This window comes from Martes martes (assembly GCF_963455335.1).
Source record: "Martes martes genome assembly, chromosome: 1".
NCBI lineage: Eukaryota > Metazoa > Chordata > Mammalia > Carnivora > Mustelidae > Martes > Martes martes.
In genome coordinates, this window is record NC_137888.1 from 107,631,001 (window position 1) to 107,654,170 (window position 23,170).

At 39.4% G+C, this 23,170-nt stretch overlaps 2 protein-coding genes across 4 annotated transcripts; one reads left to right on the forward strand and one right to left on the reverse strand.

The window, feature by feature from the left end:
* The first annotated feature begins 328 nt into the window (after window positions 1-328).
* On the forward strand, window positions 329-6,863 carry EIF4A2 (eukaryotic translation initiation factor 4A2). Of its 2 annotated transcripts, XM_080827491.1 has the most exons (11): window positions 329-684; window positions 1,525-1,570; window positions 1,656-1,788; window positions 2,068-2,207; window positions 3,000-3,168; window positions 3,274-3,383; window positions 3,605-3,748; window positions 4,054-4,191; window positions 4,427-4,516; window positions 4,736-4,815; window positions 6,071-6,863. In XM_080827491.1, the coding sequence occupies exons 1-11, from the start codon at window positions 656-658 to the stop codon at window positions 6,213-6,215; spliced, it is 1,224 nt and encodes a 407-aa protein (XP_080683617.1). In that variant the 5' UTR covers window positions 329-655; the 3' UTR covers window positions 6,216-6,863. The 2 variants fall into 2 exon arrangements, with proteins under 2 accessions (XP_080683617.1, XP_080683618.1); XM_080827492.1 differs by lacking the exon at window positions 2,068-2,207 and having other exon boundaries at window positions 620-684.
* Window positions 6,857-22,623, reverse strand: RFC4 (replication factor C subunit 4). Of its 2 annotated transcripts, XM_080827509.1 has the most exons (12): window positions 22,578-22,623; window positions 21,413-21,557; window positions 19,917-20,056; window positions 18,297-18,375; window positions 13,991-14,070; window positions 11,871-11,990; window positions 9,589-9,732; window positions 9,263-9,383; window positions 8,494-8,619; window positions 7,304-7,384; window positions 7,113-7,229; window positions 6,857-7,026 (listed from the first exon to the last, which is right to left on the reverse strand). In XM_080827509.1, the coding sequence occupies exons 3-12, from the start codon at window positions 20,042-20,044 to the stop codon at window positions 6,931-6,933; spliced, it is 1,092 nt and encodes a 363-aa protein (XP_080683635.1). In that variant the 5' UTR covers window positions 20,045-20,056; window positions 21,413-21,557; window positions 22,578-22,623; the 3' UTR covers window positions 6,857-6,930. The 2 variants fall into 2 exon arrangements, with proteins under 2 accessions (XP_080683635.1, XP_080683636.1); XM_080827510.1 differs by lacking the exon at window positions 21,413-21,557 and having other exon boundaries at window positions 22,578-22,620.
* Between the last annotated feature and the right edge of the window lie 547 nt (window positions 22,624-23,170).

Below are 23,170 nucleotides of genomic sequence, written 5' to 3' on the forward strand. Positions count from 1 at the left end.
TGGGTGGCCGACATTTTCCCTAGCAGGGAGTTTCACACTTTTAAGATGTGAAAAGATGTTAAACGCTCAGCTAAAGGGCAGGCAGCCTTTTACCGTCGAATTAAACAGCGGTGGGTGGGAGCCGGTGGAACAACCCCATTTCTCCTCCCCAGTGCAGAGCGCGGCCGGGTTTCCAACGCGGCCCCGAGCGCCAGAGGCGGACGGCAAGCTCGGCCCCACGGGCTCGCGGGGAAACGCCGGCCGCCCCGCACGCAGCCACCCCAGGCTTCCGCCTCCCGGTCCCGCTCGGTTCCCCCGGCCGCCTCTGCTTCAGGGACGCGGAAACCCCGTAGGAGCGGGGCGGGCGGGGAGCGCGGTTTGGCCACCACTTGCTGCAATATTCTTCCGCCGCAAGGCAAAGAGTCCCAACCTTCCCCCAAGACCCTGGGATTTCCAGCGGCCCTGTAAGATCGAGAAATCACCAAATTTGGATTTTCCCACCCACTCGTTTAGGATATTTTCTGAGGTAAGGACCCCAGGATCACAATTTGGTGGATGGCCGAAGAGCGACGAGAAAATTCCTCCGCAGAAAACGGGTTCCGGCCGCGAGCCTATAAAAAACGGGTGGCGCGGTACCGCTGTCTTTCCAGTCGGGCGCTGAGTGGTTCCTCGGATCATGTCTGGTGGCTCCGCGGATTATAACAGGTATGGCGCCTTCTCGGCGGTGCTAATTTGTGGTGAAGGTCATCTGATACCAGCGGAGATGGTAGTGGACGGCGTGGAGGCAGGAAGCGCTGGGTTCATAGGCGTTTCCTTGGGGGTTAGCACCCCTCTGCCCTTCGAGAAGCTTCCATGATGGGTAGGGCCTGGATTGCGGGGAGACAAGGGTACAAAAACGGGGTGGTTGGAGGGTGTGTTTTTTTTTTTTTCTCCCGAAGATGCTCTGAAATCCTGGCCGTTTCCCCTGCCCATACGGAGCACGTTTAGTTAAAGCGGTGGCGCAGTCCGCAGTCGACAGTGTAACGGGGCCCGAAGCTTTATTGGCGGCGGAAGGCGCGAGTTTCAGTGCTCGACTTTAGGTGGGGTTAGGGGGGAGGGTGACAGCGACGCCCGTTCGCCAAGGCCCCAGGGCGGAAGGGACCGCGCCGGCAACGGGGAACCTACGAACCGTTGGCATAGCTCTCGCCAGGCCTCGGCCCGCGTCAATCACCCCGGCTTGCGCAGTGTAAGGGGCGGAGCTCAGCGCGTGGAGCTCTCGCGAGACGGTCTGCCGCCGAGACGGGAGCGCCTGGCGCTCGGGCCTGGGGTGGGGGAGGGCCGGCGTCCGTGGGGCCTTTCCTGGGCGTCCCCTGTTGCCGGCCTTCCGGGCGAGCGCGCACGGAACGTTATGTGCCCTGCGCCGCCGGCTTCCTTTACTGCCTTGGGGTGTGCACGTGCAGGGGAGGGTGGCCAGATGAGACCGGCTGTATAATAGGGCTCCCCTCATGTGTAGTTAAGATGGCTGGGGAAAGGGATGTTCTCTAACTGCAGTATTCTTGTCGGCAGAGAACATGGAGGCCCAGAGGGAATGGACCCCGATGGTGTCATCGAGGTAAGAATGTGTGTTGATTTTGAAACGTTGGAAAGGTGAACTCGTTCATCCCATTTATTCAGTCTTTTCTATATGTAATTTGCAGAGCAACTGGAATGAGATTGTTGATAACTTTGACGATATGAATTTAAAGGAGTCTCTTCTTCGGGGCATCTATGCTTATGGTTTTGAGAAGCCTTCAGCTATTCAACAGAGAGCTATTATTCCTTGTATTAAAGGTAAAAGAACTAGTCCGTACTTTTAAAAATGAATTAACTGTTCTACATAGACCTGGACCATAAAAGGGAAAATAACTTCTGGGGGACTAGCACCTGTTTGTATTCCTTAAAGTGAAATGATGGCAATCATCTTTCGGGACTGACCTGAAATGAAGAGAATACTCATTGCTGATCACTTGATTATTTGGGCATAATTAATGTTCCAAACGGAATACATGGTGTGAACTAGAAGTGGCGGTTTGATGTGGGATCGGTAAATATGTATCCTACTTTTTTTAGGGTATGATGTGATTGCTCAAGCTCAGTCAGGTACTGGCAAGACAGCCACATTTGCTATTTCCATCCTGCAACAGTTGGAGATTGAGTTCAAGGAGACCCAAGCACTAGTATTGGCCCCCACCAGAGAACTGGCTCAACAGGTATTGATAGTGTAGTTCAAAAAAACTGCTTGCGTGTTGCATAGGTTTCAGGTTTCACAACTGTGAAGAATTTAAAACTTAGTATAAATTGGTCCTGTCAGTAGGAGCCCTCCTTTTAAATGTCCATGCATGCAGGGAGTTTTTGTTGAAAGTTAAAAATAGGAACTGGGTGTGCAGGTATGGTTTGCAGGGTTGTGTAACAGATTTGAGAAACCAAAGCTTTTCAGGGTGGACTAGATCTGTTCCCATTTTTAAGTTTGAATGCAGTTGTGCAACATGAAAACTGCAGTGACATGTTATCATTTGACTGTCTCAGTAGTTTGTGATGCATCTGTTGCATGCTATGTTTTCAAAGCTCACTGCTATATTGGCTTTGAAGTAAAACCTTGCTAATAAAACTAGGTTTTAAGGTCAAGAGGACATCAGGTCCAGTACTTTGGGAAAAACTAAAGTATCAACAAGTTGTCTTAGATGTAATTGCAGAGTTCCACTATTTACACCTACCTACCTACACAATGAAAAGCAGTGTAGGAAATGATTTAACTAAAATCAGTTAACCTAGCTGGTATCTGGGGCAACAGGATCTCAAGTTTGACAAGGCACAAGGAAGAGACACGATAAGGGAATTTTATTATGAAGCAGTTAGATCAGTCTGTATTTTAAGCTTGGAAGCAGTTAAATATTGTGCATGCATAGAAGCTATTTGCAGACCAGATATTTGCCATTATGCTTTGGAAGTTTAGTCACAGCCTGTAATTCTCCTGGATAATAATTAAGGGTTTTGGCTTTTAGATCCAAAAGGTAATTTTGGCCCTTGGCGACTATATGGGAGCAACTTGTCATGCCTGCATTGGTGGAACCAATGTTCGGAACGAAATGCAAAAACTGCAGGCTGAAGCACCACACATTGTTGTTGGTACACCAGGGAGAGTATTTGATATGTTAAACAGAAGATACCTTTGTAAGTATTATTGTTCATTGGGAGTATAATTTGTATTACTAGAAATTGAAAACTTAGTGTCCCTGCACATTTAGAGCTGATAGTATGTATGGCTTTCTTTGTCAGCTCCAAAATGGATCAAAATGTTTGTTTTGGATGAAGCAGATGAAATGTTGAGCCGAGGGTTTAAGGATCAAATCTATGAGATTTTCCAAAAATTAAATACAAGTATTCAGGTGAGCTTTAATTTTACTCTGTCCGATAGTAGGTTGGGGCTTAGGTTTAATGCAGGTTACATACAGTATACCTGATGTGTGTTTCCTACCCCTGCTTAAAGCAGTTGGTGCATAACTACATGATTTCATAGCAAGGTAGAAACACTGGGTCTCAAACAGTTTGAGTATTTTTAAAGTTGTGCTCTTTGTGTGACAATATAATCACTGTTTTTTTTTTTAAGGTTGTGTTGCTTTCTGCCACAATGCCAACTGATGTATTGGAAGTGACCAAAAAATTTATGAGAGATCCAATTCGAATTCTGGTGAAAAAGGAAGAATTGACCCTTGAAGGAATCAAACAGTTTTACATTAATGTTGAAAGAGAGGTAATTTATCTAATTACTAAACATTAACATGTAGTTTATTTTTTAACCTTCTTGTATAAGCACTGTGCTAAAATTGCAGAAACTAGGATTGCCTTAGTTTTTGTAATAATGCTAGCAGAGTACACACAAGAAGAAAAGTAACTGCACTAGGTTGTAAAGACTGGGGTGGACCTCTTTCTTAATGTCCAGTGTCCTTAGTCTTAAGATTTGGTGCAATATGTCTTGGGATAGGCCTAACAATGAATTTCTAATTTACATGGGTTGGAAGCTAGATTTTAATAACTGTTAACTTTGAAAAATTGTAGGAATGGAAGTTGGATACTCTTTGTGACTTGTACGAGACACTGACGATTACTCAGGCTGTTATTTTTCTCAATACAAGGCGCAAGGTGGACTGGCTCACTGAGAAAATGCATGCCAGGGACTTCACAGTTTCTGCTCTGGTAAGAGGTGTTCTGGTAGTGATAATTGTATTTTCATTAAAGCAGGATTTAGACTACAATATAGCTGTTAAGTGCTGTGTTGTCGTTCCCCCTGCTCAAAATAAAGTTGTTTCTTAACTATACCTGTCTGCTATACCCCTGTAGCAGCCAGGGACGCTTGGTCTCATACATGTCGGTAAAAATCAAATAGTTGATTTGACTGGTGATTCTTGATTTAAGGTTTGTTCATTTGCAGCATGGTGACATGGACCAGAAGGAAAGAGATGTTATCATGAGGGAATTCAGATCAGGGTCAAGCCGTGTTTTGATCACTACTGACTTGTTGGTAAGTCTCTTACTATTCTTTTCAGCCTACCAAAAGTTTGTTTTGGGGGGAAGGTTTTTTGATAACCTTTACCAGCTTGGGCTCTTTGGGAGAATAAAGAAAAGACCACACTCCACAGTGGGCTATACCACTAAATATAGTTCACTACTATTTTGTGGCCTACATTACCTAGCTGTCTAGTTTAAATTAGAATTTGAACACTGTACCATTGTGTTTCAGGCTCGTGGGATTGATGTGCAACAAGTGTCATTGGTTATAAACTATGATCTACCTACCAATCGTGAAAACTATATTCACAGGTGAGTAGGTGGCATTTTGGCTGTTACTGTATTGGTAAAATGAATTCATGTGTGGTTTTTCTATGGACTGATTTGTTTGAAAGGTAACTTCGTATCAGGGAAGCAAAAAGACTTAACTAGGTAAGGTAGAACTAAAATGGTATTTGGGAAGATTGGTCATCTGCAGTGGGAAAACACTCGTAAAATGTTGCCCAGATTGTGGACTTAACTACATACATATGAGGTTGTTTAGATCTGTTGGTCTTAGCTTACTTTTGAGTTTTTAGTGAAGTTTTTGTGTCCATGTGCTTTCTTGGTGATTCCTCTGTAGTTGGGATTTTCTTGGTGTTGTCTGGTAGCAATTTGAGCAGTCCCTGGTTTAGTTATAGTGGCTTTATCCCTAAGTAAATTGAACTGTACTTTGTTATATGATGTAAAAAAAGACTTTTTAAAAAATACAGGAGTCGATAGCAGCAGTTGATGACGAGATGGCGCTCAGAAACGGCGTTGACGTAATTTAGGACGTGGAATCATAAGCGAAACAGCACACTGTTTGAATAAAGAGCGAGTCGGTATTTATATTTGTTTTTCTTTTGTCATGATTATTTGATATTTTTAAGTTGCTCCAGCCAAGGCATTTTTGTATGTATGTTAGGTGGTTTGTGTTGTCTGGTTTCTATCAGGAAGGTAGAAAGCTGTTTTGGAGGTAAACACGTTTTGAGTAATTTTGAGTTACAACGTGTGAAACTGAGCAAAAAAGCAGTGATAAGTTTGGGTTACCATACCAAATACTGTTTTCCCACTGGAAAAAGTAAGTTTTAGACAATAGTTAACCTTGCAGCATTTGTATTTACAGTTTACAGTTCCAGAGGTGCGTCGAAATGGATTACATAACTGTTCTTTTTTGTTTTATCCCTGGTGTTTACATCTGTCCCAGGCTGACATCTGCTCTTGGCTGGCCCACTTTGGTATGGGCTTTAATTTCACTACCCCAAACACAATACTGTCATCTGCTTTAAAAGTAATGCTCAAGACACCTGATAAAATCTCATTTTGCAGCCAGACAAGCCTTGAATCCTTTTGGCACTAACTGCAAAGGAAGATTTTTTTCTCTAGATATTGATTAGCAGCTAGTGCGCTCCAATTAGAAGCACGAACTATAACCCTTATTAAGTAAACCGCAGCTGATGGTTAACAAGTGGATCATCATGTTCAATAGTTCATCTATATGTGAGAAGTAGCATTCTAACTGCTCTGATTTCTTTTTCTTACACAGAATTGGCAGAGGGGGTCGATTTGGGAGGAAAGGTGTGGCTATAAACTTTGTTACTGAAGAAGACAAGAGGATTCTTCGTGACATTGAGACTTTCTACAATACTACAGTGGAGGAAATGCCAATGAATGTGGCTGACCTTATTTAATTCCTGGGATGAGATAGTTTTGAATGCAGTGCTCGCTGTTGCTGAATAGGCGATCACAACGTGCATTGTGCTTCTTTCTTTGGGAATATTTGAATCTTGTCTCAATGCTCATAACGGATCAGAAATACAGATTTTGATAGCAAAGCGACGTTAGTCGTGAGCTCTTGTGAGGAGAGGCATTGGCTTTATCCTCTTTAGAGTTAGACTGTTGGGGTTGGGTATAAAAGATGGGGTCTGTAAAATCTTTCTTTCTTAGAAATTTATTTCCTAGTTCTGTAGAAATGGTTGTATTAGATGTTCTCTATCATTTAATAATATACTTGTGGACTAAAAGATATAAGTGCTGTATAAAATCAGCCAATTATGTTAAACTAGCATATCTGCCTTTATTGTGTTTGTCATTAGCCTGAATAGAGAGGCCTTTAAAATTGATTTTTTTTTTTTTTTAGAAAGCATTTGAATGCATTTTGTTTGGTATTGTATTTATTCAATAAAGTATTTAATTAGTGCTAAGTGTGAACTGGACCCTGTTGCTAAGCCCCAGCAAGCAATCATATCCTAGGTAGGGTTAAACCCCCAGTAAAATTGCCATATTGCACATGTCTTAATGAAGTTTGAATGTTAAATAAATTGTATATTCACTTTAAAGGTGTTTTGGTCATTTTATTTTTATCAATCATACTTTGAAAACTGAAATCTTACAAAAATGAACACTTCAGCAATTCTGAGTTAACTGCTGCATCACTGTCGCACAGAGGCTCATCAATTGTAGATGTTCGTCAGCACCATCTGCTAAGCATTTGTCTACTTCCTGTAAGAAAATTAAAAAGTTAGGAAAATTTCCCTTTGGGTTGTATTTAACACATTTTGCTGAAATGTGCAGAAGTGTCTACTTACGGCAAGTTTTTCTGTGATCATGGATTTCTGTTTATCAGAAAGGTTATCATTTTCTACCACCACATCGTGAAATTGATTTACAAGCTGAGTTGCTGCATGACCCTCATCAATTAAGTCCTGCAAGAGAGTTGAATTTGGTATGCTCATTTACTTTTTTTCCCTTCCCCAAAGTTACCAGTAAAGTGACTTACTTTTACCACAGCTTCTAGTTTGTCAAATGAGCCACTCTGACATGCAGCGAATAGTCCATCAATTGTCTCCGCTGGTATTACCTAAAGTTTGGGAAGGCAAAGGATGAGAACTTTGGAAGACCTCATGCTCCTGTCATGAGCTCCAGGAAGCTATTGAAATAAGCTCTCCAGGTAGCTGTCACCTTTTAATCCTGATTCAGACCATTTTTAGTCTAGTCACTATCATGTAATAGTGATGCATTTTGGTTTTAAGAAATTAATGTCTCTGTGATGTATACAGAATTTTCTTTGCTTCTGATAGTTTCAAGTTTGGGTCCATGTTGGAACAAGAATAGCTCATCTGGTCAGTGGGTGAGCAGCTAAAAATTGTGGCCGATGGTTCGCACCGAAGTGGTTCTAACTGCCTTAGCAGTGGCTAACATCTGTTTACTAGCTTAAAAAGGGAATTAAGGGGAAGTGCCCCCCTTTCCTAGTAAAGATGCCACTAATGAGATTACTTTTAGAAAGCCCATAATACCCAGAAGGTAAAGGGGACTAAAGCTATCAATTTCATGATGGTAAGAAAAATATCTTAGGAACTAAGTCTTGAATAAGTAGTAGGGATCCTACTAGTAGTAGAGATAAACCCTGACATAAGCGATTTCTCTAAATGGGATACTGCCCCTTTATATATGACCCTTGGTCAGATTTGTAAGAAAAGGAATACCTATTAAATCTCAACTGCCATATTCCTGAAGTGTTGCAATGCTTCCAGGTTATTTCCTTATTACACTGTTTCTAGCATAGTACTTGGCACATGCTATAAACTAAATGCCCTCAAGATTCATGTTAAAAATCCCTACTGAGAACTTTGGGAAGTTGATTAGGTCGGGAGAACAGAACACCCATGAATGGGATTAGTGCCCTTTAAAGGTCTTCTGCCAGAAAGAATGCAGTTAAGTTGGAACTAGGAGTCTATGTACTAAGAAGTTATTCCTCACCAGATACTCAATACAGGTATCTTGATCTTGGACTGCCCTGCCTCCAGAACTGGGATATTTGTTTATAAGCCACTCAGCTTATGGTATTTTGTTAAAGCTGCCTGAATGGATTAAACCAGCACATCAGCATTCTGAATACATTTTGTTAGTTGAAAATTTTCTAAGAGTCCCAAGCCCAACCAAAAATTTTAGAGTATCTTGTGCTCTTACCCCAGCAATGTCTGTAATCACCTTCTCTGTGATCTCCTTTCCACCTGTTAATCGGGTAGCGCTTTGAAGAAATGTAATGGCTTTTCTTAAATCTCCTTCTGACACTTTAACAAGATAAGCTATTCCCTGGAAAGAAAAAAACTTTTTTTTTTTTAACCTACAATGGATGGTCCAAGTTAGACTTTTTGACTTCAATAAAAGTGGAAAAACACAGCTTTAGCCTAGAGCTAGTGGGAGAATTATTTTCAGTTTTAAGGGAGGGTTAATCAGTCCTATGATGGCAGAATTCATGGAGACAGCATCAGTCCAGTGGAAGGCTAGAGATCTCTTGCCTTCAAAAGAAATTTGCAAAGACAAATGTTCCATATTTCTAATCCAATTTTCTGGAAAATTAGCAAAGACGATTCAAATTATTTTAAAATTATGTTAAAATGAATACGGCCTATATATCCTCTTTCTGTACCAAAATTTCATCACCAAATTCACTCCTTAAGGAAACAGTAGCTAGGACACTAAAATCTCACCATTGTGCAGATTTGTTAATGGAGAATTTACATTATGTGTATGAAGTATGCCCTAGTTCTGGCTCTCTGAAATACTGATAATAAGGCTTAACCTATAATTCCTAGACATTCCAAATGTTGCTCTTTTAGCTTAACTTTGCCTGAAGGCATCAGAAATTAAAGTACCACATGTGATACTTTCAGGACCTATTATGAATTCATCAAAGGAATTCATAATTAAAATATTTGTAGTAATTAGTAATTACCTCATTGCTAATTTTGACATGTTCTTTATCAGCAATGTCTAGTAATCGCTGCTGTTGAATTTTATCTGACAGTGGTTTGAATCGGAATTTAGAACATCTAGACGTCAGAGGTTCAATTATTCTGTAAGATATTAAGGAAAAAAAAGTCAGTGTCTGAAGAAGATTTTCCCCATTTTTATCAATGAACTCATTTTTATCAACAAATCAAGATTCGATGGAGGAGAAATTACTATAGTCTTGAAACATTATTTCCATTTCTTCCTCTCCCTAATTAAGGTTATCAAAACAAGGCTGCCTAGCATCTATCTTTAGGGCAATATACATACCGACTGACATAGTTACAGATGAGACAGAATCTTGTGGTTTTAGACTCCTTCTCCATGGTACGTCGTAAAGCTGCCTGAGCAGCTGAGGTCATAGAATCTGCCTCATCCAGAATCACAATCTTAAAAGGAGGACATGGCTTCCCACTGATTCAGAGAAACAAAGTTATAATTCATATATCATCACCAAAATCTAATTTTAGAACACTCATTGTCCCAAAAAGAAACCCCACGCCCATCACGCCTTCCAGTTCTCCCAGCTGTAGGCAATCATGGATCTCTACATTCTGTTTCCACAGATCTGCCTGTTCTGCACACTGCATATAAATGGATTAATAAGATGTCTTTTGTGATTGGCTTCTTTCACTTAGCATGCTTTCAAGGTTCATCTATGTGGTAGTATATCATTACTTCATTCCTTTTCATTGCTAAATAATACAGCAAAGGGATATACCACATTATATTCATTCATTCATAGGTTGATGGATAGTTGGGTGGTTTACGTGTTTTGACTACCATGACTAACACTGCAATGAACATTTTTTAACATGTTTTGAGTAGACCTATGGTTTCATTTCTTGTGGGTATATACCTAGGCTATGTTTAACTTTTAGAGGGCCTGCCAAACTATTTTCAAAATGTCTGTACCATTTTACATTCCAACCAGCGAAGTATAACGGTTCTAATTTCTCTACATTCTTGCCAGTATGGTGTCTTTTTGCTAAGAGCCATCCTAGTATGCATAAAGTCGTATCTCATCATGGTTTTGATTTGCATTACTCCATGGCTAATGGCTTTATGAGCCTTTTGTATAGAACACATTCCACAGGAAATGTGTTCCAAGACCCCAGCAGATGCCTGAAGCCCTGGATGGTATCAAACAGTATATAAATATATATGCCATGTTTTTCCTATACACATATACCTATGAAAAAATTCAGTTTATAAATCAGGCACAGTAAGAGACTAACAACAATAATAAAGAAACAGAGCAATTTTAACAATATAGTATAATAAAAGTTATGCAACTGCGGTCTCTCAGAATATCTTATTGGACTGTACTCCCCACTTCTTGTGATGTGAGATGGTAAAATGCCTATGTGATGAGACAAAGTGAGGTATGACACAGGCACTGTGATGTTAGTCTACTATTAATGACCTGATGATTATGTCAGAAGGTGAATCATTTGCTCTGGCCTTCAGCTGAGTGTAGGCAACTGAAACCATGGAAACTGACTAAAATCATAGCTAAAGGGGGACCACTGTATCTTCTTTGGTATAATGTCTACTCAATTCCTTTGCCTTTTAAATTGGATTTTCTCTTGATTATTAAAATAGATGAGTTCTTTATATACTCTTGATGGAAGTCCCTTATCAAATATAGGATATATATGCATTGTCAATCCAAGGTAGATAATCAAATTTCAGTCATTCACCTTCTACAAATTCTAAAGTGTGCTCCAATAAGAATTTAAAAACATGCCAGGTTCCAAAAAACTTAATCTTAGAACTTTGCCATATAAGGATTATAAGTAGCTAACTGAACATCCCTGTTTAACTCAGGACAGTCCTATTTAAATTATTAATAATACTTCCTCTTTTAATCTAAAAGTGTCCCAGTTTGTACAATAACTTACATGGTCACCCTAATTAGGAAGTATATACTGAAGCTTAAGATATCTAACAGAACTTTTTTTTAATATCACAATAACAAAAATCAGGATTTTTTACTAGCAGCGTACCACCAAACTACCAAATTTGATTAATAAATACTCCTTAGACAAAAACCTAAGTTCAAAACCCTTGACACCTAAACAATTTAAAATTAAGTATTATAATGGAAAGGTCATTTCTGGGTTTTAATAATTTAGATAAAGTGCCTGGCTGGCTCAGTAGAGCACAAAATTCTTAATCTTGGGGTTGTAAGTTTGAGTCCCTTGTTGCTTGTAGAGATTACTAAAAAAATAAAATAAAAAAAACCCATATGCTCCAAGATAAAAAAAGAGTTGGACAGGGGTGCCTGGGTGGCTCAGTGGGTTAAGGCCTCTGCCTTCGGCTCAGGTCGTGATCCCAGGGTCCTGGGATTGAGCCCCACATCGGGCTCTCTGTTCTGCGGCGAGCCTGCTTTCCCCGCCTTCTCTGTCTGCTTCTCTACCTACTTGTGATCTCTGTCAAATAAATAAATAAAATCTTAAAAAAAAAAGGAGTTGGACATTTGGCAGAAGCATGTATTTTAAACAAATGCAATGACATGGTATGAAGAAGGAAAAGTGAGCTTTACTTACTCTGAACGACTTCCTGACACAGTTAATTGAGCAAAATTCTTCACTTTTTCCCTAACTACTTGTATTCCACGTTCATCAGATGCATTTAACTCAAGAACTCTTAATCGAAAAAGTTCAGGCCTATGTCAAAATGAAACAAATACGAAAAATAATAGAGCATATAAATAACTGAGATTTGAACCACATTTTAACAATTGCATTCTGTAGGAATTTAAAACTACCTAGTAAACACTAGACGGAAGGCATGCAATCACTTTTGTATTTTTTATTTTGTAGAGACATGCACTTTTTTTTCCCATTAAGTTTAAAAAACAGGTAGATGGTATCACGTAATTCATAAAACTTTAAATCAATTTTCTACTTAAGATTATATCATGGACATCTTGCCACATTATCAGAACCATTGTAGTTACCATTTTAGTAACAATATGACATTCTATCCTATGACTGTACCATCATTTACTTAATTTAACACTCTATTGTTAGATATTTTAAATAGTTTTAAATATGGTACAATTTTAAATAATGCTGTAATAGAGCCTATTTTCAATTGTTTCCATTAGGTAGCTTGCTATAAGGACTATTACTGGATTAAAACATAAACAGGTTTGTTTTTTTTTTAAAGTGAGTTTTTAAAAAACAATTATTAAAAGTAGCTCACCATTAGGTTATCTGAGAAATCAAAATTAAAATAACTGGCACACCCTGTCAAGTCTTCACTTTTTAAAACTTCCCTCTACTTTACTATACACAGACTTATTTTTTAGTTAAAAAAACAAGAGTTGGGACTTAGTTTTGTCTTTAGTTTTCCTAAACACCATGCTATCCTCCTAAGCATTTTTTTATGGGCACAATCATAAAGCTCTGTGCATATATTCTCCATTTTAAAACCACATATACTATGAAATGTGGAATTCATAATTAAGTTTAGTTCTATAAGGACAAACATTTTTAATAGGGTATTTTAATAATTATCTAATTTGGATGGATGTTCTCTCAAAGAACTATTAACAAACTACTTGGGTTTCATTATGATTACATTACTAAAACGGATTCAGGTTGTTTCTGAGTTGTGGAATAATCAAAAAAGCTCTTTTATAATTTCCTTGAGAAATAAAAATTGCTGTCAAAAAAATAAAGTATTAGGTTCACAGCACTTTCCCCTTTTTTTCTTTCTTTACATTTCAATAGAACTAATTATCTGCAAATATTTGGTGGTTTCAGAGGCATCTGATTATTTTCACATGTAGGATTTCAGATGTATCCTTTGACCATATGCCTGATACCAAAGTTCTGGATAAATTCAAGATAGTCTTTGGTACACTCGATCTTAGTCAAAAGGCCAAGAAGTGATCAAGATAGACTTTGCTACTGGTGCATGTTTTAGAGATATAATACTTGCGCTGATATATATCTGGGCCAATATATATCATATATATATATATATATATATATATATATATATATATATATGTATACACACACACACACACACACACACACACACATATGTACGTGAAAGTCTCTTCTACAATGGTAAGGCAAGACAGTCAATCCTGGAAGAAGAATCTAAGAAAGTGGCTCACAGAGAACCTGGAATTCTGCATCAACCACTACATACTCTGCTAACACTCAAGATACTTGAGGGCAAGGAGCTGGCCTAGCCACTTGAGGCAGGGTCTGGAAAGGCCAGAACAAGAAAGAACTCTAGAAGGAGTGGTGTGGGGTCATTAGCATGAGACACAGCAGATCCTATCACACAAAGATACAAATGTGAACACAGCCATTCAGGGAGTGATGAAAGTACTGGCATGACTAAAGACAGGGCCTTTGGGGTCCGAAATCAAACTGAAAAAGTTAAAGTGATGAAAAAAATCATGAGGCTTCCTATGTTGTAGTACATTCAAACATCTGAATAAGGTCTAGAATGAAGATTACAAAAGATGTAAGCAAGCTTATTTACTGGAGGGGAGGAACTGGAAATGCGCTCACTGAATTAATAAAAAATACAGAAATAATCACCTTACAGAGAAACCAAATACAAACTTTTAGTTAAAGAGGTTAAAGAAGCAGAGATTTTTGGTGTCAAGTCTTTTTAAAAAAGAGAAATTTCAACTTACCCAAAAAGCTCTCTAGCTGCTGCCAAAATAGTGGATGTTTTTCCAGTTCCAGGTGGCCCATAAAACAAGAGATTAGGGAGCTGCAAAAGTTAAGTTTTATTTTTTAAAAATTGTATTCTGGTACGAACAGATGAAAGTGATGACTGAAAATCTCTATGGAACAGTACAACAACTCCTCTAATAGGGCACATATCTGATTACAAATATTTCTTAATATAACCAGTATCACACTATTAGCAGTTGTGAATCCTGCTTTTTCACATAATACTACACTTTCCCCCCAAAAATGTCTAACATCTTAAGCTGAAGCAATATTTATGACTGTTCTATACCCAATATACCTAGGTGAAGTTTTCTGTACAAATTAGAAACCTGTCTTTCTTCTTTAAAAAGATTTCATTTTTAAGTAATCTCCACACCCATGGTGGGGCTTGAACTCACAACCCCGAGATCATGAGTGCAAAGCTCCACCGACTAATCCAGCCAGGCACCTCGAAACCCCTTTTTTTCTGAAGGGAATCTTAGGCTTCTATCTGTTCCCTATCCCACCCCTCTGCTCAGGATTGGGCAAGATTTTCTATTTTATAAAGATGTCCATTGCTTCAAGGGGGAAACAGACCAAAGGAGAACTTCAGCTTGCTAACACAGAGAGAAAAGGAATGAAACAGACTTCTCAGGGCTCTGGATCAGCTGATGTTCCAAGAGTGGGGGAAAAAAAGAGTTTACTAAGTGCCTGGTAGGACTCTATTCCATGATTATATACCCTGTAGGGAAGCCCACATATATCAGGGAGAATTAATTATAGGAAGAAAGGGTAAGAGTAAATCACTAATTATCTTCTTTTATACCTCAAATCTCACTAGCTCGGCTCCTATCAAGCAGGCAACTAATCTGTGGTACAGACTGATGAATGTACTAAATTCTACTGAGCTCTGTCATAAAACTATACTCTTCAGTATGTCCTTTCACATAAAGCAATCACTGCACATGGGAAACTAGGCAGCAGTTTATTTGCTTCCATTCTTGCCTAACCCCCAGGCTTCCCATCCACTCCTCACCCAAATTAGATGCCACCCTGCTTGCTACTTAAGACTATTCACTGGTTTCCCACTCCACCCAGAAAAACCAAACCAGACAAACAAAAACCAACCTGTCCTTATGGACATCCATGATCTGCTCACCTTTCCAGGCTCCAATTTACAATGAACTCCAACTAAGCACTTTGTAGTCTATACTGTCCCCCAGGAGCTAGGGTCTGACTGCTTTTTTTCTGCTTCCCCAGCTTCTACTGCATTACAAGTCAGAAGCCTTCCCTGACTACCCAGTCTAAAGAGGAACTCCTCTGTTACTCTCTCGTCAGTCTTTGTTGCACTTAATTCAACTTGCAACTATTTATTTATATACATTAATTTGCAATTATTGTTCTTTATTTAGTGTTTTGGTTTAATTATAAAATACCTGTCTACATCGCTAGATGGTAAGCTTAAGGTCAAGAACCTTATTTGTTCTATTCGCAATTGTATTCTCAACATCTTGTGTAACACTCAACATGTGCCCAATAAATAAACCAATGCACAGATAAATATATTAATTGAAGACTATTACATTATGCTATTACATAGCATACAGCTTAAGATACAGGCTATGAGTTTCACTACTTAAAAACAAACACCGAAGAACCTCCTAAGCTTTTTGACTGGTTTTGGTATCGGGGCAATGTTGGCCCTATGGAACAAATTTGGAAGTTTTCCTTCCTCTTCTATTTTTTGGAATAGCTTGAGAAGAATAGGTATTAACTCTTCTTTAAATATTTAGTTGAGTTCACCTGTGAAGCCGCCTGGTTCTTGGCTTCTGGCTGCTGGGAGTTTTTGATTATTGATTCAATTTTATTACTAATAATCAGTCTATTCAAATTTTCTATTTCTTCCTGATTCAGTTTTGGAAGATGGTATGTTTCTAGAAATTTATCCATTTCTTCTAGGTTGTCTAGTTTGTTGGTATATACTTTCCCATAATATTCTCTTATAATTCTTTGTATTTCGGTGGTGTCATTTGCTATTTCTCTTCCTTCATTTCTGATTTTGAGTCCTCTCTCTTTCTTGATGAATCTGGTTAAAGGTCTATCAATTTTGTTTATCTTTTCAAAAAACCATCTAGGTTTTGTTTTAAGATTTTATTTATTTGAGAGAGAGAGAGAGAGGATGACCAGGGAGGTGGGGAGGAGAAGCAGGCTCCCTGCTGAGCCAGGAGTCTGATGTGGGGCTTGATCCCAGGATCATGATCTGAACTGAAGGCAGACGCTTAATAGACTGAGCCACCCAGGAGCCCCTCAAAGAAGCAGCTCTTGGTTTCACTGATCTTTTCTATTGTTTCTTCTTAGTCTCGATTTCACTTATTTCCATTCTAATCTTTATTATTTCCTTCCTTCTGGTAGCTTTGGGCTAGTCAGTTTGGGTATGTCAATTATATTAAAAAAAATTCCTAGGCTTCCTCATCTTTAACTATTATTTTGATTCATGCATACCTCAACATTTGTAATAATTTGTCCATATAACTATCACATATGATAACTTAAATTCTTTAAAACATGGTAAAATTATTAAAGCTCACATTATATATCAGTGTTATATATGGTACACTCAAGAACTGTATGTGGAATACTAGTTCTTAAAATTGATTTCTGAAAATTATCTACTGTAATTCTACCTTAAAATCTTTTAATGTAAATGAAAGAGTGCTCACTTCAGCAGCACATACACTAGAGGAAATGAAAGAATAAATTATTTTTCTGTACTCTGTAGAGTTTAAAAAATTAGTTCATCTTTAAGTTTTATAAAACTAGGTCTGAAAAGAAACATAAAATATTAAAAAAGTGTTTTAAAAGAGAAAGTTCTTAATTCAGCCTTGTAAGATAGATGATATAGTCAAGAACAGGGTCATAATCCCACTACATTTGCCTCAAGAGTTGAGAATACTACCAATTAAAATACATCTTGTCCTGCAATCTGTGTAATTATTACTATACAATTAAATCGTATATTATAAAATTAAAACGTAAAGATATTTGGATCAAATCAAAACAAGAATTGGTGAAGAAAAAGATTTTTTTTTTTTAAAGATTTATTTATTTGACAGAGAGAGAGATCACAAGTAGGCAGAGAGGCAGGCAGAAGGAGAGGGAGAAGCAGGCTCTCTGCTGAGCAGGGAGCCTGATTCGGGGCTCGATCCCAGGACCCTTGGATCATGACCTGAGCTGAAGGCAGCTGCCTAACTGACCGAGCCACCCAGGTGCCCCCCAAAAAAGATTTTATTTTTTAAAAAGATTTTATTTATTTATTTGACAGAGAGAGAGAGAGAGAGAGACAGCGAGCGCGCACAAGTAGGCAGAGTGGCAGGAAGAGAGAGAGGGTGAAGCAGGCTCTCCACTGAGCAGGGAGGCCGAAGCAGGGCTCAATCCCAGGACCCTGGGATCATGACCTGACCTGAAGTCAGCCATTTAACAGACTGAGCCGCCCAGGCACCCCAAAAAAGGATTTTAAATAGTTTAATAAATATAACTTCTTTCAAAATATGTACTATTATAGTGTAATTCCGGGAATTGAATAATGGCAGCAAGAGCCCAAAGAACCTCTAATTCAAAGTAGCCAGGTTGAAAGGAAGGAAGCAAATCTTCCTTGGGAATAAAGCAAAAACCACACCTTACTTTTATCTGCAACTTTTCCCCTTCTTTCATTGAGCTCTTAAAGCAATTCATCATATACAATTTTAAGCTGCTAATTCTTCTGATAGGGTTATCTTGTCTCTAACTCTTCTACAATGCAAGTCATTCAAGAGTTTTTTTATGCCACATTTGGACAGCAGAAGACACAATGCTATAAGCAGAATTAAATACTATTTTTTTGTATTGTAGTTCAAACCAAATCCTAACATTAGGTGAGCAATTATACTTTCAAAGAACCTGACTCTTCTTTATAGCATATATTATTATCTATTATTTTCTTATTTATTGGGCTTCCACATGTATTCTGCTTCTCCCCACCAAAAATCAAAGTTCATGAGAAAAGAAACCCTGTATGTCTTGTTCAATGGTCTCTACTTAAGTACTACATAACAATGCCCTAAATAAATAATTCTTCAGTAAATAATTGTTGAATTCATTGTCGTTGTACAAATAGTTATCAAAGGCCTACTGTATACACAGCTAGTATTTAAGGGGGGGGCAGGCGTTGATTATCAAAGGAAGGAAAAGAATGAGTAAATTAAAACTTAAATCTCCCAATGACATGAAACATCATCTGCTACTCACATCAGCTCCTTCTAAAGACTTTTTCAGCACTGCAACCACTTCTTCCTGGAAAGCAACTTCATCCACACATTTTGGGCGACTGGAAAAAAGTCCAGAGATTATTTAGCATATTATAGTAGCCACAGAAATGTCTTAAGTGTTCCTTTTACTAAAATATCAAGATAATCCTCATATATTGGTAATAAAATGAGAAAGTTTCATAACTGGAAGCAGATGGAAACATCATTTATATTTACCTTAAGGTAATACATACTGAAGTAGTGAAGTCATTTTTCCCTTTATAAATGCAATTTGCATCTATAATACTTACAAAAATTGAGCAAAAAGATTTTATTGCACCACAAATGTCAACTCGTGAAAAATTTAAAGTGAACACTTGCCTAGAGCACTGTATTTTGATAAGATCATGCACTTAAGCTGAAAAGGAAGAACTATTTAATAACCTCAGGATAGGCAACATTTTGGTTAATACAGTTAATTGATTAATACCAATTTCATCCATCACCTAACTACACAAAAAATGCCTACCTAGTGACTTGATTGAGGGCTAACTAAGGAACAAGTTTAACCAAAATGAATAACATACATTTTTCATCTTACAACATTAAACTGGTGATTTTAAGAGAAGCTGGAACAAAGTTACACTCCTAATCCTAAGATTAGGTATTGTGTTTACTTAGCTAGCCAGAAGCTCTTCTTTGATTTATACATTTCTAATCCATCAAGTCAATGCCAGGTAGGAATTTTAGGTCAGATAATGTTTTCTAGGGAAACCAGCGTAAGTTATAAACTAGGGTTTCAGATTCAAACACTTGCAGGGGCCAGGGAGAAAATAAGAGTAAAAGAAGGCAGAGTATAAGGCAAGAGAAAACAGAAGGAACTATGGTAAACTGAGGAACATATGACCTTTCCAGAATGAGAAGCAGTACTCAGATCCATCTAACTGTTGTCAAGTGAGAACCTGCATCTAGTTCTGCCTAATCTCTTGAGAAGCTGAAAAATCTAGACTTTTTTCCCTTTGTATAATTTATTTTTTTAATTAAAAATCTGGATTTTTATGTGAAATTTCATATTTTTTAAATCATTTTTGGTGCCAAACAAAACACCTGAGGGTCTTATTTGACCTGTACGTAAGCCACAAACTTCTGATAATAATTGAGGCAACACCGGGGTTACAACTACTTGTCATATTATCACTTAGGTGACTGAAATTTAATTAGCCACTTCAAGCGTTTTTGCCAGAAATGTATAAACAAAACTCAAAAATTTCCACTCATCTGTAATTAGAGGTAACAGATTATTTGGGTTTATGTTGAACTTCTGACCAAGAGCTTATGGCCACGTTCTAAATTCTGTTTTCTCTTCCTATATCTTAATCCGTAAAGCCATAGACCTGAGTTATAGGAAAGACCTTTGTTCATCTTTAAAATAATTAAGCTTGATCATTTGATGGTACTTTTAGTTACAAGGTTTTAGGACTTAACATTTTGGGGTGATTTTCAAGGACATCTATACAAAGTAAATCATCCTCCTCTTAAGTAACAGCAACAAAAAAAGTGACTAAAACTGGTTACAGAAGTAATTTATTAACTATGTCAAGAAAAATACAAGCATTCTTACTATTTTTCCACCCATGGGACAGGTTTGGTTTTCTTGTTCTCTCCACTGCTTCCAGCTGTGGCAGCTACTCCTCGATCCTTCAGTGGTGGTTTAGTACTAACAGATGTGCCTTTTAGAAAAGCCTGCATGGTTACTTCACGCTGACCAGAAGCAAGACAGAAAAGGAAAAGTTCTTTTGAAATCATTACGAGAAAGTATAGCAAGAAAGCACACCTAGCACACTTAACCTTGTGCAAAATATTCTAATAATTACTTACCAAATAAAGGTCATCACCTCATGACCTAGCATCCTCTAAATGTTTTGTACTGAGAGCTACAGGATCAATTAAAGAGGCCAAAGCACTTAAGGGACTTAGAATCTATTGTGAGAGTTACAGATCAAAGATAAATCTTATGACTGAAAATTTTTTAAGAGTTCCACACTTTTTGACAAATATGATGTCATAAGTGACCAAACTGTCTGTGGGCTTCTACAGTCTCTTCCATTCCAGTCCTGGACCTAGCTCTAGCTCAGACCCTGGAATGGACTAAGCAATGAGGAGTGCTGGGACCACAAATGAGAACTTCCATTTCTTTTTCTGGACCAAGAGCTCCATTCAAGGGCCTGTTTTACTGATAGAGCCAATGACTGCCTTCAGAACCTGTTCTGGGGGGAGGGTTGGGCTGGGCATTGTCCTGTTAAAATGAAAACAGCTCTTTTGTTAGTAACATGCTCATCGGAAGAACTCAAAACAAAGAGAAAAAGTATGAGTTGTTTTAAAAAGGCATACAAAATCTCACCCAAAAGATAACTACTATTAACACTCAAGAAGGGGCATCTGGGTGGTTCAGTCCTTAAGCGTCTGCCTTCAGCTCAGGACATGATCCCAGGGTTCCAGGATCTAAGCCCTGCATCTGGCTCCCTGCTCAGAGTAGCCTGCTTCTCCCTGTCCCACTCCCCCTGCTTGTGTTCCCTCTCTAGCTGTCTCCCTCTCTGCCAAAAAAAAAAAAAAAATCTTAAAAAACAAAACAAAACACTCATGTAAACTTTCTTCCAGGCAGCAGAAGGCTGTTTTAGGGACAGAAAAGTATCATTAGCTTGCCTGAAAATCCCCAGCATCTGTGGCAATTCTACTTTTTTCACTGCCTTTCCCCAGTGGCAAGAGCAGTAACTGGTACACAACAGATGATCCATATCATCTGGTGACTGAATTACGATTTATAAGACTCAGCTTCCCGTGCTGTAAAAGGAGGTAAGGCCCATTCGGTAAGGCATCTAATAAAAGATTAAATCAATCAATAAAAGTTAAATAAAAGAATTGTGAAAGCCCTCATGCACTGTTGGTGGGAATGTAAATTGGTGCAGACACTATGATAAACAATTTCCTCAATATGGAGTTTCCTCAAAATACTAAAAAGAGTTACCATATGATCCAGCAGTTCCACTACTGGGTATCTATCCAGAAAAAAGAACAAAACAAAACTTAAAATCATTAACTCAAAAAGACATGGGGCACCTGGGTGGCTCAGTGGGTTGAGGCCTCTGCCTTCGGCTCCGGTCGTGGTCCCAGGGTCCTGGGATAGAGCCCCACATCGGGTTCTCTGCTTGGCGGGGAGCCTGCTTCCTCCTCTCTCTCTGCCTGCCTCTCTGCCTATCTCTATCTGTCAAATAAATTTAAAAAAAAAATTAAAAAAAAAAGACATATGCACCCCTATGTTCAATGCAACACTACAAAAAGCAAGTTATGGAAACAATCTAAGTGTTCATCAATGGATGAATGGATAACGATGTGATGCACAAATGTAAAAATGAAATCTTGCCATTTGTGGCAACATAGAAGGAGCTTGCAGGAGCTTGCAGGTATTATACTAATGAAATAGACAAGTCAGAAAGACAAACACTGCATGATTTCACTTACATGTGTAATCTAAAAAAGCAGACAAAAACCCAGACTCATAGATAGATAGAACAAACTGGTGCTTGTCAGAAGAGACGGGGCAAAAAGGAGGAAGGGAGTTAAGAAGTACAAACTTCCAATTATAAAACAAATAAGTCACGGAATGTAATGTACAGCATAGGGTATATACTAAATAATTTCACAAACGTCTAATAACTGTTGTACACCTGAAACTTATTTGTATGTCAATTAGACTCCACTTTATTTAAAACACACACACACACACAGAGAAAGCACACTCCTGTGTACACACACTTTCGTGCTTGGATTTGGATACTCAATAAATGAACGGCTAACAGCTGTAAACAGCCAAGCTTTTCAACGTTGTTGGATCACCCATCCCTGCCACAGGATGCAGTAATTACTTAAGACTACTACCGCCCAAAACAGGGCTCTGAAAGATGCTGCACGGAGCTACCATTTTCGTGAACGAGTGCGGACTGAGGAGACACCGCAGGGGCATCGAGGGCGCAGGAGCTGAGGAGAGCGAAGGCTACCCTCACAATTCCTCCGGCTGATCCCCTGTTATCCCCAGCTCCCCGTACTCCCGGGCACTGCCTGGGCCTTTCAGCCTCTCGTCTCCCGAGATTGGACGCCGCCGGCTCGTCCCCAGAGCTTCAGGGACAGAGAAAGGGTGGGATGGTCGCCAAGTCTTAGCTCCGTTCCCAAGTGTAAGACTCTCAGGCCTAGGAAGCCCCGAGCCGCCACACCAGGTGACACTTACATTCGCCGCCGTGAGCACGATCGCCCCGGTTCCCGCCACCGAGAAGTAGGCGAAGGGCAGGGCGGGAATACGCGGGTACGGAGCGCGTCACTTCCGGCCCGTCGCGCGCGCTCCCGGGGCGCGGAGCCGCTGGCTCGTGTGTGGTGTTCTGTGCACAGGTGTGACGGGCTTTAGGGACACCTAGACTGGAGCGAGAATGACTTAGGAGGGGTAAATAAAGTTCCAGCTGTTCTCGTGCATCTCTCCGACTAGAGGCCGCGGGACAAGAGAGCGCTGAACGTGATCGACGCGGACTACGGACCCGGCGTGCTCAGCGAACGTGGGCGGGGAAGGGCCTGCAGCTGTCTCCCAATGTGGAGGGGCGGGAGAGGCGTGTTCCTCTTGCGGTTCCGCTGTCCCCGGAGGGCGAACTTCATTGGTAGCCCTGGGGCGTCTCCCAGATTTTCTTCGGCGACACAGTTCGGCTAACAACCTCCTTCACCCCGAAGAAAGACTGGGAATGGGGAGGGTGGAGTGGGTCCCTCGCCAGGAGAAGGCAACCCTGATAATCCTGTCCTCTGCCTCCGGGGTCATCGTCGCGTGGGAGACTGTGC